Below are 16,733 nucleotides of genomic sequence, written 5' to 3'. Positions count from 1 at the left end.
CTGAATTGTTGCTGTCATTGTGCCACAGCTGTCCAACTGTGTTCAATTTATTACCGGTCCTGCTCTGCTCCACTCTGTAATTATGAAAAGGTGGGAATTGCTCCCTTAAAGACATAACTGCTCCTGGTATCTGAGGCAGACCTATATTGGGATCAGGCACAAGCTGTTTGTGCTTGTATGTTTTTGTGTAATTAAAGTCACAGGACAAATACTGTATAGAGTGGATCCTTGTAGAAAACTGGGGGAGAAAAAAGGTTGTTAGAGGAATTACATATTTATTTTTCTAGTCAAAAATGAAAATGAGGTTTCTGCTCCCATGTGGCTGAATTGTAGAATTTGCAGCATAGTAAAGAGGTTTACCATGTGTGTGTGTATGTGTCTGTGTGTGATTTTTATTTGAATGGCAGCAGCATTCAGCAGGAGACATTATGATTCGAAACATCCAGCTTAGGCATGCTGGGAAGTACACATGTGCCGTGCAGACGAAGGTGGACAGTATCTCTGTTGCTGTTGACTTGGTTGTCAGAGGTAAGCAGAACTAAAAGTATGCTCTCCACCTTCACTCTCTCTAAGAATATTCAAACTAGTGCCTTGTCAACATGTCTCAGACGCTTTTGTTTAATTATTCATCCACAGCTGACGAAAGTGGAAGACACTTAGTGGGTCATGTTTGCTGTGCTCACCTATGCCTCACAAATTAAATGAAAAAAATTGAGTCAAAAGAAATACCAAATAGTAATTTATTCTTCAAGGTTGAAACATTTTTACCATCTAATGAGACAGCATTTCTCCCAACGGTTTCAGAGCAAATTAACTTCTCTATAGTGGCCGCAGGTGCTAAAAAAAAACAATGTGACTCTCTCCATCATCTCTCTGTCTCTTCCTGATTTACATTCCCTCTCCCTCATTCCATCTATCTTCTCCCTCGTCGCTCTCGCCTGGTTATGCCATCTCCAGGTCCCCCAGGCTCCCCTACCAGGATCCAAGTAGAAGAAATCACAGATACCACAGCGATTCTATCCTGGAGGCCTGGTGCTGATAATCACAGTCCAATTACTGCATATACCATCCAGGCCAGGACACCGTTTTCCCTCGGGTGGCAGGCTGTCTCCACAGGTAAGCGCTCTCCAACCAGCCGTGGCTGCTTCCAATCTCACAGAGGGGGCTGCTTTTTATTCTGCCTCTCTGGTGAGAATATAGTAGATTGTAATTTTTACCCCATGTCCAAGTGGGGCTCTATTGTAGCGTGACCATTGGCTGCCATTTTATCAGACTCCTGGGAAACATGAATCACATCCTGATGATATACAGTAGCTCGTGCAGATACTGTCAAGTGACATTAAATGATAGCACTGATGGATAGTGTTTTCCACCCCATATCCTCTTTAATGGCACTCTTAGTACCCATGCCTGGCTGCAATAGTGCAGTGTATACTGTATTGTGCACCTTGCTCCACTGATATTTTATGAATTAAGGACAATTTCACCCAAATAGTTAGGATCAGCCTCATTAATTATGTTGTTTCGCAGTTTCCTTACTTGTTGGGATGCAATGTGCAGTATACAGCAGTACTTGTAAGGGATTATTGCTGGCCTATGTTAGCTACATGCTGTGGAGCTCCTCCCCACCTGTCAACATATTTTGAAGCTGATGTACTCATACATTTACACAAAGTTTCTTGATATTGAAGGGAGCATTTGTTATATTGCAGTTCCTGAAATGGTAGGGGGCCACCGTCTGACAGCTACTGTAATAGACCTGAGCCCTTGGGTGGACTATGAGTTTCGAGTCCTGGCGAGCAACACTATTGGGACTGGAGAGCCCAGCAAGCCATCCAAACAGGCCAAGACAAAGGGGACCTGTACGTAAGAAACTAACTCCCAGTCCCTCTTTTTTTGTTCTCCTCAAAATACTTCCTTAGTGTTGGTTCCCTACTCTATTCATCAACTGTCTTTTTGTTAAAAGTCATTGAAAGTGGTTGACTCCCAGATCCCCCTTTAGTACTGTCAAAGTGTTGTAGAAAGTAGTATTGTATCGTATGTAGCATAGATACTGAACCCCCAAATATGGTCCAAAACTTGGTCAGTGTTTGTGTGATGGTACATAAGATAGATGTCTTCAAGCAGCTGGCCCAAGTTTAATGTGTTATTTGGTATTACTGTATATAAAAAGACACACACATACAAATTTATTTAATTAACCTTCTTATTTTTTCAAAATTCTATACTCGCACATCCAAATGTATCAGAAGAAACCAAAATCCATTGAATTTTTGTATATATAAAAATTATTTACCGTTACATCTTGTCTCTTATATTTAATCTTTTTTTGTTTTTGTTTCTATCCTCTGTAACCTCCCTGGTGTGTTGCGATGTGAATTTGTTGGTTGTATACTAATATTGTATTCAAGTTTTCAAGTGAACTCTGCAGTCGTATAAATTGTGTTTAAATAAAGTAAAACAAACAAACAAAAAACGTTGGCCCAAGGTTGTACTCTTCCTCTCACTCTAATGGAATCATCTCCAAATTCCCAGTCACGCTGAGATGCATAAATCATATGGATGGATGGTCCAAGACTAGAACTCGAGCAACAATTCAGAACCATAAAAACAGAGAATGAGAATGGTAAAGGTGCAACAATTAATCGATTATGAAATTAATCGACAACTATTTTGATAATCGATTCATCGTTCAGAGACCTTGCTTAACTTAAAATACTCCAAATCCTCAGAATTCCAACCTCTCAAGGGTGAATATTCTCAGATTTCTGTGGACCTACTGTACAGGAAAAGCAGACTGATTATCTTTGTTTGATCAAAAGATGACATTTTCAAACATCTGCTTTTATTTCAGAAAACAACATTCGCATTTTCGAACATCAATTTATGTTTGCGCATTTTCTGAACTTTCAATTTTAAGTAATGACCTGTTCTTGGTTAAAAGGATCGAATGTTTTTTTTTAATATATCCAATTCATCGATTAATCGAAAAAAAATAATTAACAGATTAATTGATCATTAAATGTTAGTTGCAGCCCTAAAGACTGATGTTCCAATGCAAGGTTGCTTGGTTCCATCTGCCGCCTTGAAAAGCATAATCACAATTTTTAAACTAAAAGAGGGACTAAATGTCAAAAACTACACATTTTATCATGTTAACAACAGTTATGTGCATTTACACTCCCATGACATTTGACCACACTAAAGTGTTATTTAAAGCATTACCTGTTCAAGATCTATGTTTCATAGGTCCATATTTTGAGAATGGATGTAATCTATTTGTATTATTTGGGTAAAATTGAAATACATACAAATCTTAGGTCAATCACCCTCTGGGACACATTGTGTTAGAATTAGAGACACTGTAAAAGCATATTCCAGACAGTCACAGATATAAGAAATATCTTAATATGCTTTTTCTCACTGTCGTATTTAATGTTATCACTTTGTGCATTGTGCCATGTCGTTTTTCAGCTTCCCGTTAAGTCAACAAGGCAAAGCTGATCGCTCTTTTTTTTTCTCTCCAGCTCCGAAGGTCACACCAGCTAGCGTGAGTGGTGGCGGTGGGAGTCGTTCAGAATTAGTAATCACATGGGAGGTAAGAACGCTAGGGACCTGTCATGGTACCCCATGGTGGGGTACGCCAGATCTAATATTTTCAGAGAAAATGTGTGTTTTATAATGTAAAGCAATGACTGTTCCTGTCAGGGTAGAGGGGAAATTATTTTATGGTTTTGAAACGATAATTACATTCATTTTGAAAAGATAATTAAATTCAACCTTTAAACCTTTTCCCCAAATTGTAGCTGTTCACTCTGTCTTACATCAAGGCGCCTTTGAATCCTGTAATAATTCAGGCTGTTCAAAGTAGTAAAGCCCCCGCTGTGAAACTCCTGAGAATCATTGGTAACGTTTCATTATGCGCAAGTTTAATTTTACGCATCTGCTTAAACCAAGCTTCTGTTCTGACTCAGCCTTGAAATTTGCTTCTGACTTTAAACACCAAAGGGGGGAATTATGCTTTGCCTTCCAGTTTTCACATCTAAACTAAATCAAAAGAAAATTTTAAATTCAAGTCACTGTTTATTGTCTATTCAGTAATGGTAGCCTGTGGCGACTCAGATTGCTGTGCTCCACTAAATGGCACATTTTTCTTTGTTTCCAATATGTATTATATATTTAACACATGGTGGAGGAATTCAATTAGTATACGTATGAATAAACTCTCAAAATGCTTGTAGCAGTCTGAAGAGTAATTTCCTTAGTTTGTTCCACCTTCTTTTCCTACTCTCTGTTCAGGCACAACACAGTAAGCCCCTTGTGTGTCATTTAAACACCACAATAAGTGTGGCTGATGTGCCATTTTTTCATTGGCATATGTGGCAGTTAAAGCGGCACGGTGGCCGACTGGTTAGAGCGTCAGCCTCACAGTTCTGAGGACCCGGGTTCAATCCCTGGCCCCGCCTGTGTGGAGTTTGCATGTTCTCCCCGTGCCTGCGTGGGTTTTCTCCGGGTACTCCGGTTTCCTCTCACATCCCAAAAACATGCATTAATTGGGGACTCTAAATTTCCCGTAGGCATGACTGTGAGTCCGAATGGTTGTTTGTTTCTATGTGCCCTGCGATTGGCTGGCAACCAGTTCAGGGTGTACCCCGCCTCCTGCCCGATGACAGCTGGGATAGGCTCCAGCACGCCCGCGACCCTAGTTAGGAGAAGCGGCTCAGAAAATGGATGGATGTGGCAGTTATGACTGAGCACCACAGTACGAACTCCACCTGACAATTAGTGGCTGTTAAAACGCGTGACAATCGATTGTCCATCGTGGCAATCGATTTTTCTTGTCAGTTGTATTGCTTTATAATAAACCCTATAGACTATTTGTTCTCTGTGTTTAACCCAGTGGTTCTCAAAATTTGGTACTAGCGTCACTAGTGGTACACGAGCTACAGCTAGTGGTATGCGAAAGAATCACTGAATCAAATGTTCAAACTGTGTTACAGTGGCTTCCAATAATATAACATTGAAAATGAAAGTTTTTGATGATCACTTGGGCCTACTATGCTACTGTGTTTTAGTGTTGGTCATTACGGTGGTATTTGGAGGGCCAAGTATTTTTTTGAGGTGATAATTGTAGTAAAAAGTTTCTGACCCACTGGTTTAACCCATTGCATAAGTCTTAAAAATACACATCACTAAGTAAGAGAAAGTACTTTAGTTTTTATGTTTGCTTTGAGGAAAAAACAAAACTTGTCTTACAGTAGGCATCATATTCAAGCCACCACTGTTTTTCTCAATAAATGTCAAAAGAAATAAATGGACATCTGCAAAAATTGAAAGCATGTAAATCATGTGAACCTAGGCCTTCAGTGGGGACTTTATCCACCTTTTAACACCACCACTATGACATCACAATTATAGAAACCATCAACACCATACAAAAATGCAATATAATAGCACACAAATTGCCACATAAGTCATCAGGAGCAGTTCAGAATCATTAATCTAAGATAACTATAAAATAAATACATCATACTTACCAGTGATGCTGATTCTTAAATGTATTAATGTGTGCAGATGTGAAATGTTATTTTTAAAGTATTAAATACATGTTAATTGATTGTGCCACATTTGATCTGGTTGATATGTACGGTACATTGTGTGTGTTTTCATCATAGCCTGTTCCAGAAGAGCTACAAAATGGACCGGGTTTCGGTTATGTTGTGGCTTTTCGACCCCATGGTGCCACAGGTTGGATGCAGGCTGCTGTACCCTCCGCAGAGACATCCAAATATGTCTTCAAAAACGAAAGCATCCAGCCCTTTTCACCTTTTCATGTGAAGGTCGGGGTGTACAACAATGAGGGAGAAGGTCCATTTGGACAAGTCACCACTATCAACTCTGCAGAGGAAGGTGAGAATTTTCCCTTCCATCCTGCATGTAATGCTTTGCTGGCTCCGCTGTACAGCAGTTCATGTATCCGCTCAGAATAGTGGCTCTGGTTCAGAGGAAATCCATGTTTCTGAAAAAAATAACAGAGAACTTGGGATCTTTTAATGTTCCCACTTTGAGTGATCGTAACAACTGAGTGCTACTTCTGAAGTCTTTATACTTCAACTTCAGAACCTGCCCGAGCGCCCTCGAGGGTCCGTGCCAAGAGCCTCTCAGCGTCCCAGATTGAAGTTTCATGGAAAGCTCTTCCTTGGAATGCCAGGAAGAAAAGAGTGCTGGGCTATGAGGTAAACAACAGTGATCTACTATGTCTCGTTTACTCTATGTCCGCTTTCAGTGCATGCATCTCGGTGTGTGTGTGCATGTGTACGTGTAGGTACGAGGTGGGTGGAATCTTGTTCTCTTGTATTATTGATGAATTTCTTAGGCTGATGTACAATACCTTGGGCAAAGGAGATAATAGCTTGCTGCATGCATAATGGCCCAACTTAGTCCCGAGGCCTTGGGTTGAGGGCTTGGGTTTTTTTCCCTCTTGCTTTCCAAAGTGCTGTAACCTGTGCTGAATAGTGTACTGATGTTTTAAGGAAAAGAACATTTTTGCTTTGAATTCAACAACACTGTTTCACACGTTGCTTTTACACTCAGTTGTGAACAAAGGAGCTACTTCCATTGAGTGCATGAAGTGACAGAAATATAAATTGTTGATCGCTAAAAGTCAACAAAGGAGCAGGGTCTAAGCAAACCATTCTTGCAAGGAAAGTCAAATTATATTTGGGATGTGAAGCGTGCTTGCTGTTTCTGCCCTGACAACCATGGTGACAAAGAAAACCTGTTATCAGTATTTGTTGGCAGGGGATTGTTGAATATTTTGGTCCTTTTACTCATTTCCCATTTTTGTTTTTCACATCACTCACCTTAAACTGTCATACTTGTCCATTTGACACATGTGGATCACATTCCACATAGAAAAACATACACAAGGTAACACACTGTCCGGTTGATTTCACATCTACCATTTTGCATTTTACTGACAGGATGTTGGGGAATCCTTTGAAAGTGTCTGGGTGTTTGAGTCTATCAGTTGTTCTGCCTTGTTGATTTTTCAGCTGAGGTACTGGAGTCGAAAGGAAAAGGAAGACACAGCCAATGTGCAAACAACTGTGGGAAATCACACATCAACTATTATTCACGGTGTCAAAGGCAGTACCACATATTACATCTCGGTGAGGGCGTATAATACTGCAGGAGCTGGACCTCCCAGCACCACCGTCAACATTACCACCAAAAAACCACGTACGTAGCTTGTCTATCTGCTTTCGATGGCTTTGCACCTTTTGTTTGACATAAATAAGGTGTGTGGGTTTTTATTCTCAGCACCGAGCCAACCTCCTGGAAAAGTGATGTGGAATACATCCAACTCCAAAATCATATTAAACTGGGAGCAGGTTAAAGCCCTGGAGAATGAATCAGAGGTCACAGGCTATAAAGTAAGCACCCTGTTACGGTTTTCTTCCAGGTCGTCTTTGTCACTGTGCTTTGTTGAACTAATGACCTGATTTAACTGTGGTAGGTGCTGTACAAAAAGAACCAACACAGCCATCCCAATGTCATGGAGACAAACACAACCTCAGTGGAGCTCTCCCTGCCCACTGATGAGGATTATATCATCCAAATTAAACCATTTGGCGAGGGAGGGGAAGGCAGCAGTAGTCGACAGATCACCATCCCAAGGATACCAGGTCAGTGGAGAGCTAGTTAGTGTCCTCTGTGCTGAGCTGCATAATCTGCTCCCCCTGCTGGCTGCCTGAACAGAAGAGATTAGTGATCATCATCTGGAGGAGCATAGAGAGCACAAGAATAAAGTGCTACATGAAACCTTAGTGTAATTTAAACACAGTAAGGAACAGCAAGTTATTGTATTACAAAAATACCATGGCGCCTCCAAAGGCAAAATATATTATATTCCAAGACACAAGTTGACACTTAGTTTGTCCGTACACCCATTGGAAAAATGGAATTGAAATAATCCATTCCAACATCGAACAGTAACCATCGTAAAAATTTTAAGAATTGCTTTAGCGATCGCAAACATTTTAACAATAGAACAACTGAACTGTGGAACACTTTCAGTTCTCTTCAGCTAAGTGACACAGACCAAAAACACAGACCAGCAGAAAGTGTTTGGGAAACTGCAAATGTATAAAAGTAAAAATCAGTAAAGACGTCGGGGACTGCTGTCTCTTTGCTGCTTATCTCTGTGTGCATGGCCAAGGCTTTAAAAAATATTTTAGAAATCCCTCTCTGTATGTCAGCTGTTTATAAAATAAATAAACTACCATATGCAAATATAACCTAGCGGATAATGATTATTGAACATTTGAGGGCGGTACGGTGGCCGATGGTTAGCACATCTGCCTCACAGTTCTGAGTTCTGTTCTCCCTGTGCCTGTCTGGGTTTTCTCTGGGTAATCCTCCCACGTTCCAAAAACATGCATGGTAGGTTAATTGAAGACTCAAAATTGCCCGTAGATGTGAATGTGAGTGCGAATGGTTGTTTGTGTATCTGTGCCCTGCAATTGGCTGGCGTCAAATTCAGGGTACATCCGGCCTCTCGCCCAGAGTTGACATAAGCACCAGCACTTCCGTGACACTTTTTTGGATAAATGCTACAGAAAATGGATGGATGGATGGATGAATATTTGAGTTGCGTTACACAGTGTCTCTCAATATAAAAACTCTCTAGCAAGTTGTAACATCATGCATATACTGTATATTTCTCTGGGCAACCTTTGCTTCAGTGTTAAACATGCTATTGTGAACACAAAGGGCCGGATTTACTGAAGGTTTGCACGTGCAAGAACGGGTGAAAACTCGATTGCTCTTGCAAACAGATGTGGAAGCTATTCTATGAAACCAAATATCCAAAATAAAGAATTTTGCGCGGCACGGTGGCCGACTGGTTAGAGCGTCAGCCTCACAGTTCTGAGGACCCGGGTTCAATCCCCGGCCCCGCCTGTGTGGAGTTTGCATGTTCTCCCCGTTCCTGCGTGGGTTTTCTCCGGGCACTCCGGTTTCCTCCCACATCCCAAAAACATGCATTAATTGGAGACTCTAAATTGCCCGTAGGCATGACTGTGAGCGCGAATGGTTGTTTGTTTCTATGTGCCCTGTGATTGGCTGGCAACCAGTTCAGGGTGTACCCCGCCTCCTGCCCGATGACAGCTGGGATAGGCTCCAGCACGCCCGCGACCCTAGTGAGGAGAAGCGGCTCAGAAAATGGATGGATGGAAAGAATTTTGCACGTTTGTCACACACAATCTTGAGTGTTCTGGGAGGACTATATGCAAATATATTGGTTTAACACATACAATGTGATTTGTCAAACAATTTGTGATGGATAATTTTGTATCGCGGTACGGTCGACGACTGGTGAGCACATCGGCCTCACAGTTCTGAGGACCGGGGTTCAAATGTGTGGAGTTTGCATGTTCTCCCCCTGCCTGCGTGGGTTTTCTCCAGGCACTCCGGTTTCCTCCCACATCCCAAAAACATGCGTGGTAGGTTGACTGAAGACTCTAAATTGCCCGTAGGTGTGAATGTGTGTGCTTTATATGTACCCTGCCATTGGCTGGCGTCCAGTTCTGGGTGTACCCCGCGTCTCGCCCGAAGATTGCTGGGATAGGCTCCAGCATGCCCGCGACCCCTGTGAGGATGAGCGGAATGGAAAATGAATGAATGAATGAATAATTTTGTATCTTTTAATCTGGTATATGCTGAACGTAATGTGACAAAACCCGCAAACAGGTTATGCCTAGATCAGACTACAGGATTTCAGCCCCAGTATTGGCCCAATTATATATCACGGGCAATTTCCCAGATCAGGCCCGACATATTTTGTCGTGAACAACAAAAATTCTTGAAGTGTGACAATCCAGGACCAACGATTCGGCCAAATAAAAAGTCTAGCTTGTTTGATTTTTATGGATATCTTCCGTGTAGTGTGACATATCAAAGACAACTCTCCGACAGCGCACCTTGACGTCGACTAATAGGATTGCGTATTGTGACCGGTATTGTGAACCCCCCCCCCCCCGTGCTTGCCGTTGTCAACATTTATTCATGCACACTAACCAATTAGCATGTTTACGTACAACCGTTAGTGCTAGCACTCGCGTGCTAGGGTACATAATGTTTTTTTTCCTGCTTGCGAGCCGTATCGTATTAAAAGTACCTGAACATACCTTAAGCAATCCTTGAATGAATGTCCTCTCTGGAGCACCGATGATGACCACCACACGTTTTTCCTCATTTTGTTCTTTTTTTCCCCACCACAATACATTGGCGCGATCCATTGTTGTTGTCATCGCCATGGTAATGAGTGTATCCTGTCACATTGACCAGTGACACGTTTTCTGGTTTCGCCTCTCCGACAGTGTTTGATTTGACAAGATAAAGCCCATTGATCGTAAAATTCTGGATGTGGTGGTATCGGAATACATATTGTGTAGTGTTGCCACTGTCTGACCGAGATAAGATCAAGGGATCAAGATTTTATGGCGATAGTCTGATCCAGGCATTAGCGGACTTCTTGTGTGTATGAGCATACCTACAGGATTATGACAAGATGATTTGAAGCTAAACTTGCTAAAATGTTGTTTTCTGTATGGCTGGTGTCTTCAGACAACGTTAAATACATGTATATCATTTCTTTATACAAATATGATATGATACATTCATTCATTCATTCATCTTCCGTTCCGCTTCTCAACATATGGGTCGCGGGCATGCTGGAGCCTATCCCAACTATCTTTCGGGCGAGAGGCGGGGTACACCCTGAACTGGTCGCCAGCCAATCGCAGGGCACATAGAAACAAACAACCACTCGCACTCACATTCACACCTATGGGCAATTTAGAAGAAGAAGAATCTCCATTTGTTGTCATGAACATGCATGCATGCACACGAAATTTGCTCTCTGCATTTAACCCATCACAGTGAACACGTACACATGTTAGTGGAACACACTGGAGCAGGGGGCAGCTGAAGCGCCCGGGGAGCATTTCGGGGTATCAGTGTCTTGCTCAAGGACACCACAGCCGTGAGTCCGGGGGATGTTGGCGGATGGTCCAGTCGGGGTCTTGAACCTAGGTACCCCACGGTGGCAGGCGAACATCTTAACCATTGGGCCACGGCTGCCCAGTGTTCAATTAATGCAGGTTTTTGGGATGTGGGAGGAAACCGGAGTGAATGGAGAAAACCCACGCAGGCACGGGGAGAATATGCAAACTCCACATAGGCGGGGCCGGGATTTGAACCCCGGTCCTCAAAACTGTGAGGCAGATGTGCTAACCAGTCGTTCACCATTCCGCCATGATATGATACAGTTTAAGTAAACAGAAACGAATCCTAAACATCGGATATTGTTATCTTTGGGAGCTTTTGAAGGCATCTTGTGTAAAACAAAAGACATTGTAGACGTTTAATGTTGCTGCGGGTGTAGGATCTTAGTAAATCAGGCCCTACGGCAACATAGACCAAATGCGTGATTAAAAACGCACCTAGTGCTTTGGTCAGGACCAGAATACCAAACTACGCAAATATGAACAGCAGTATTTGGTTGAACAGCCAGAGCAGAGATGGGTGCACTGCTTTGAGCACTATGATAGTCAGCTCTTTGGTCATCTTTCCACTTTTCCTCTATCCACATGTGATGTTAACTCTGATGGTGCTTCAAACTTGACTGCTAAGAGAATGACACTCAATAAAGCGCTGCCAAACAATACTAAATTAGAACACAGCTAAAGTGTACGCTACACTTGCAATCATTCATGTTGTATTCACCGACAAATTAAGGAAGTGTCAGAAAATAGTCCTTTACCCAGGGCCAGGCCGACTCCTCCCCAATTACTGCGGTACACGGAAATCTGACCACAATCCGTTCCATGGTGTTGGTCAAACTTCAATTTGCTCAAAAGTTTCACAATGCAAAAACCCTTTATTGACTGTTCAGGTAATATTCTAAGTGATATCTTTCTTTATTATTTTATTATTATTTCGCTTATAATCAGAATTTAATCTATCCTTTTAGTCAGTTAAAAAAATATATAACACTTGCTTAACTTTATTGACAAATGAGAAGTGGTCATAAATATTGATATTCTGATGCACCCTCACGCATCTCATTCTTGAACATTAAAATAAAATGAAATCAGCCACTAACACGTTCAAATATTAAAACTTGATAGCACACATATGTAACATGCTACCTTTTCTTTGTAAGTGACAAGAACATGGTTGCTAGCGAGCCGGTGGACAGCTCACAAGTGTGAGAAGCTCATGTAACAGTCTACATCTTGACTCAGTACTCCTTCTTGTTACAAATACCACAAACGAATTGGATTCAAATGCACAACATCAGTAACAAAATATAAAATCAGACTGTGCCTGAATCCTATGAAGCCAACAGGGATGGCAGCAAAACTGGAAGAGGCAAACTACCAAAAATAAAGCCAGTAAAAGCACAACGCAAACGACTACTGGTGATCATCTCTGACTGTCATAGCTTAAATACTCGGTATCGCTAAACAAGTTGTAGCTCACCCAGATCAATGTAGACCCCCCCCCCCCCTCCCCCCTGCGTTTACCTTAATTTCATAATTTAGATTAATTCATTTAGTTTATCTATTTTTGTATAGATTACAGTATTCTGGAAATAGCTGTATGACGATCAAAACATAACAGAGTAAGTCTAGACATTAAAGAAATAAAATTAGTATTGTTGCTCGTCTTTATCTTGTCATTACCTTTTCAGGTCCCGATGCAGTCGGCTCAGCATCCAAGGTCTCCACTCTATCGGCCCTCAGTACAATAGCACTGTCTTTGACAGCGCGGACATCTTTATGACGAACAGCTCCCGGCACACCTTGCATCTGAAGTGGAGACAGTCTACATAAGAAAAAAGACATAGACCTCTCTAGTGTAACTAGACCCATTCATTTTGATTTAGAGGCTAAAGGGATACACTGATGAAAATAAAAATGGAAAACATGCCACTGGGACATTTGGGAAAGTCTTTTGGCACATTGGCTACAAGAGGAAGATGTACAGATGTCATGACTATGTTGTTACCAAAGCAGCTTTCATAAGAAAAGGTGAAACAAAATGTTGTGAATGCATCTTTTTTGTGTGACATTCCAAGCTTTACATTTTTTTCTGCAGTCTTAAGTATATTGGGGTAACAATTAAGAGTATGCCAGATCAAGATTTCCCACAAGGTGTTTTTTAATTACATTTGACAGCGAACCAGACCACTTGATTTTGAACTCAATGCATATATTTCTCACCCTTCAAAGCTTATTTTACAGTTTTTTTTTTTCCTGTTATATGAGATGACTTGCATCGCATTTTCATCTCTCTCTGTCCATAAACAAGACATGCTAATGATTTACCAAACCAGTAAAGTGTGGAACCTCACAACAAGGTGTCAAATATGAATAAAATAATTGTCACTTTGATAAGAAGTAATTCACAATATCAACATTACAGTATATACATTGAATGTGTCCACACTGGGACTTTCATAATTCATCAAATCCAGTTACATACAAGATGACAATTGCTTTAATTTTAGATGCACATCACAACACCTTTGGAATGCACTTAGCAGTTTTTGGACATATATATAAGGTCCATCTGAAAAAAAAAACAATCCAATGAACAAACTGCTGAGTAAAGGGTGAGCATGCAAAGAGTTTAGTGCCAGTCCTCTTTGGTAATTGAACACCTCTTCAAGTCTCATGACATCCTTAAAACCATCTTTGTGACAGCTGCCACCACCAGCAGTGTGCTGTCTCTTCTGGGGTCCTCTCCTGTAATGGCGCTCGGATCCATGCTCTCCTTTCTTTGGATTCGCCCTGTGTGAATAGCTATTCTTTGCCTTCTGTGTGCCTCATCATATCTTCAAAATCCTCAGGTCCTTCAAAGAGCCTTAACTTATCATAATGTATCTTGAGGACAGTAGAATCGTAGAACTATGATGCAGCCGCAGTGATGTTTACATGCTGCTATATGCCGGATGTTGTCAGCTTTGGGAGGGGTCGTGGGGGCGTGGTGGGTGGGGGACAAGCGCTGAGTTCTGTATTCTGGCAATATGAGGCCTCGTGCATTTTTATAGTTGTGTGTTCTAAAGACAATGCTAAATGACAATGCTGCTGATGTTTCCTTTTCCCCGCCCATAGTTTCCTGATGCCATGTTTGAGGGCAGTGCAGACGTGCTATACAGCCTGTATGTAGCTCTTAGGGAAGTGTGGAAACTGTAGGCTACTGGGTCTTGTGCAGAATCATGCATCAGTGAATATGTAATATACTGTTTTGTACACTTCAAATCATTTATACGAAAAAAAAAAATCTTTCTAAAAAAGATGCCGTACTTGGTTTTTATGTCGAACTCTGTTTCATACTATTGCTAACTGGCGCTCAGCATGACTGTGCATACTTAATTAATCCTTTCGCGCCTGACAAAGTGACTTAACAGCTTCAGGACCATGCAGCATTCATATGGTTCCTGCACGGTAGAGGTTTGTGTATATTGTACGTGTACCATGACATCTAAACAATCGTTGGCTCCAAGTCCATGCTTCTGTCGAAATCAGCCTCTCAGACATGTCCTGTCTGCTCAACACGAGGGCTTTCTCTCTTACTTTGCTGTTAATATTGTGTTAATAAAGAATCTTGATTTATATAACAACACATAGCTCTGTTGGTCCTTTCCTCAATTATTATAGATCCAACTGATTGTTGATAAACACCTGTTTTTTTCTAGAAGAAAAAAACGAGGTGTGCCAAACACAAAGTACCATACTTAAATAGACTCGATCCCCTGAAAACTACTGTACTATTTCACTGTCTACTGTTTTTCATCCAACCCCAATCCCAGTGTTATGTGTGCACACAACAGTGTAATTCATTACAGAATATCTTAAATATAATTCTAACTATCGAGCAGACTCAGCATCCGATTACTTGTTGCTAGTCATCCTAGGTCTCAAAAGTGTCGAAGTCAGAGCACATCCACCCGGAAATTAGGGCATTAGGTCAGCGCAGGGGGAACATTCTGCTGCTTAATAAATATTTGATGATGTTTGTCAACAACTCCACTAATCCATTTCTTGTACCGAAAGATGTGCTCGCATTGCCAGAAAATGCAAGCGCACTTTCCCTCGCTCTCTCTCTCTCTCTCTCATGCACACATTCAACATTAAGCTCTTTAAACAGACATGGCACATAGGGTATTGTATGGTAAATCCAACACATGGGTTGGTTTTTGACAAGTTGTAGGCAGCAAGTATTGGCACTTTTCCGAATGCTACGACAGTGTCCCTTCACTCGGTTGTGCATTTTCGGATTCCGTCTCAAACGCCAACTGAAGCAACTGGGACTTTAATTCTGTGAAGGATGGTTTGCCTGTGGTCTGAAAAAAATTCTCAGAACGCAGAATGAATTCTCGCACGTTGCCGTAGTGGCGCCAAATGTGAGGCCAAATTTGAAAGCAGTCAGCTCATTTGGCATCACCATCAGACGCTTAAGCTACTTTGACACTATGTGACATGCAAATATGCAAATGAGCAAAACTGTTTTCATTCCTTGTATTGTCTTTTTCTTTTTTATCTTCATTTCACAGTTAATGACTTAAATAGATTCACGCATAGGTTAAAAAACAGTTTGGCACTAAAAGGCAACAATGTAGGCAGTGGCGGTCCTACCTTGAATGGCGCCCTGTGCGAGACCCTCCCATAGGCACCCCTCCAACAACAACCGCCCCAAACACACATATATACCAATGAAAAAGACACTGGAGTGGTCCTTATATTTTCAATGCATTTGATGTTAACCAAATAGGGCTGCTTGGAGACCGAGTGGTGAACACATCCACCTCACAATTCATTGTGGGTCTAAATCCAGGCTCTGGCCTACCTGTGTGGAGTTGGCACATTCTCCTTGTGTCTGCATGGGTTTTCTCCGGGTACTCCGGTATTCTCTCAAATTTCAAACACATCCTGGGTAGGGTCCATTAAGCACAAAATTTTTCCTAGATGTGAATGGGAATGTTTTTTTTTTTTGTCTATATGTGCCCTGCGATTGGATGGCGGCCAGGCCAAACTCAGCTGGGATAGGCACCAACACACCTGCAACCCTACTGAGGATAGGCAGTACAGAGAAAGGGAGAATGGATATAAACAAATAAGAATACAGCAGCAGCAAAGAATATTTAGAATTCCATCTATCCATTGTCTTTACCGCTTATCCTCGCTAGGGTCGCGGGCTGCTGGAGCCTATCCCAGCTATCTTCGGGCGGGAGGCGGGGTACACCCTGAACCGGTCTCCAGCCAACCGCGGGGCACATACAACCATTCGCACTCACATTCACACCTACGGGCAATTTAGAGTCTTCAATCAACCTACCACGCATGTCTTTGGGATGTGGGAGGAAACCGGAGTGCCCAGAGAAAACCCACCCAGGCACGGGGAGTACATGCAAACTCCACACAGGCGGGGCCGGGATTTGAACCCCAGTCCCCAGAACTGTGAGGCAGATGTGCTAACCAGTCTTCCACCGTGCTGGCATGTTTAGAATTAAGGCGGATTTAATAATTTTTCATTGAAACCACTTTTTGTCATATTCTTTAAAACTGTCAGATTGACACGACAGTACAATGATCTGTAAAAAATAAATAAATAAATAAAAAATCTGCCCTCTTTGGCCCCATCTTGTAGCGCTAATGTGA

The 16,733-nt window shown here is 41.8% G+C and overlaps 1 protein-coding gene across 4 annotated transcripts in view; it reads left to right on the top strand.

The window, feature by feature from the left end:
- The window catches only part of LOC133483989 (contactin-4-like), a 266,693-nt gene that overhangs the window by 221,553 nt on the left and 28,407 nt on the right, over nucleotides 1–16,733 (top strand). For 2 of the 4 annotated variants that reach the window (XM_061785983.1, XM_061785984.1), the window contains exons 14-23: nucleotides 408–528; nucleotides 958–1,116; nucleotides 1,713–1,862; nucleotides 3,528–3,598; nucleotides 5,676–5,910; nucleotides 6,121–6,236; nucleotides 7,056–7,242; nucleotides 7,324–7,436; nucleotides 7,520–7,688; nucleotides 12,761–14,689. In XM_061785983.1, the coding sequence (XP_061641967.1) occupies nucleotides 408–528; nucleotides 958–1,116; nucleotides 1,713–1,862; nucleotides 3,528–3,598; nucleotides 5,676–5,910; nucleotides 6,121–6,236; nucleotides 7,056–7,242; nucleotides 7,324–7,436; nucleotides 7,520–7,688; nucleotides 12,761–12,852 (1,413 nt within the window). In that variant the 3' untranslated portion in view covers nucleotides 12,853–14,689. Of the gene's footprint in view, nucleotides 1–407; nucleotides 529–957; nucleotides 1,117–1,712; nucleotides 1,863–3,527; nucleotides 3,599–5,675; nucleotides 5,911–6,120; nucleotides 6,237–7,055; nucleotides 7,243–7,323; nucleotides 7,437–7,519; nucleotides 7,689–12,760; nucleotides 14,690–16,733 lie in introns of those variants that run through there. The other 2 variants (XM_061785985.1, XM_061785986.1) reach the window with 2 other exon arrangements.

Source organism: Phyllopteryx taeniolatus, chromosome 9 (genome assembly GCF_024500385.1).
Source record: "Phyllopteryx taeniolatus isolate TA_2022b chromosome 9, UOR_Ptae_1.2, whole genome shotgun sequence".
In the NCBI taxonomy this organism is placed as follows: Eukaryota; Metazoa; Chordata; class Actinopteri; order Syngnathiformes; family Syngnathidae; genus Phyllopteryx; species Phyllopteryx taeniolatus.
Note: the sequence above shows the minus strand (reverse complement) of the source record. Positions and strands in the feature narration are given on the sequence as shown.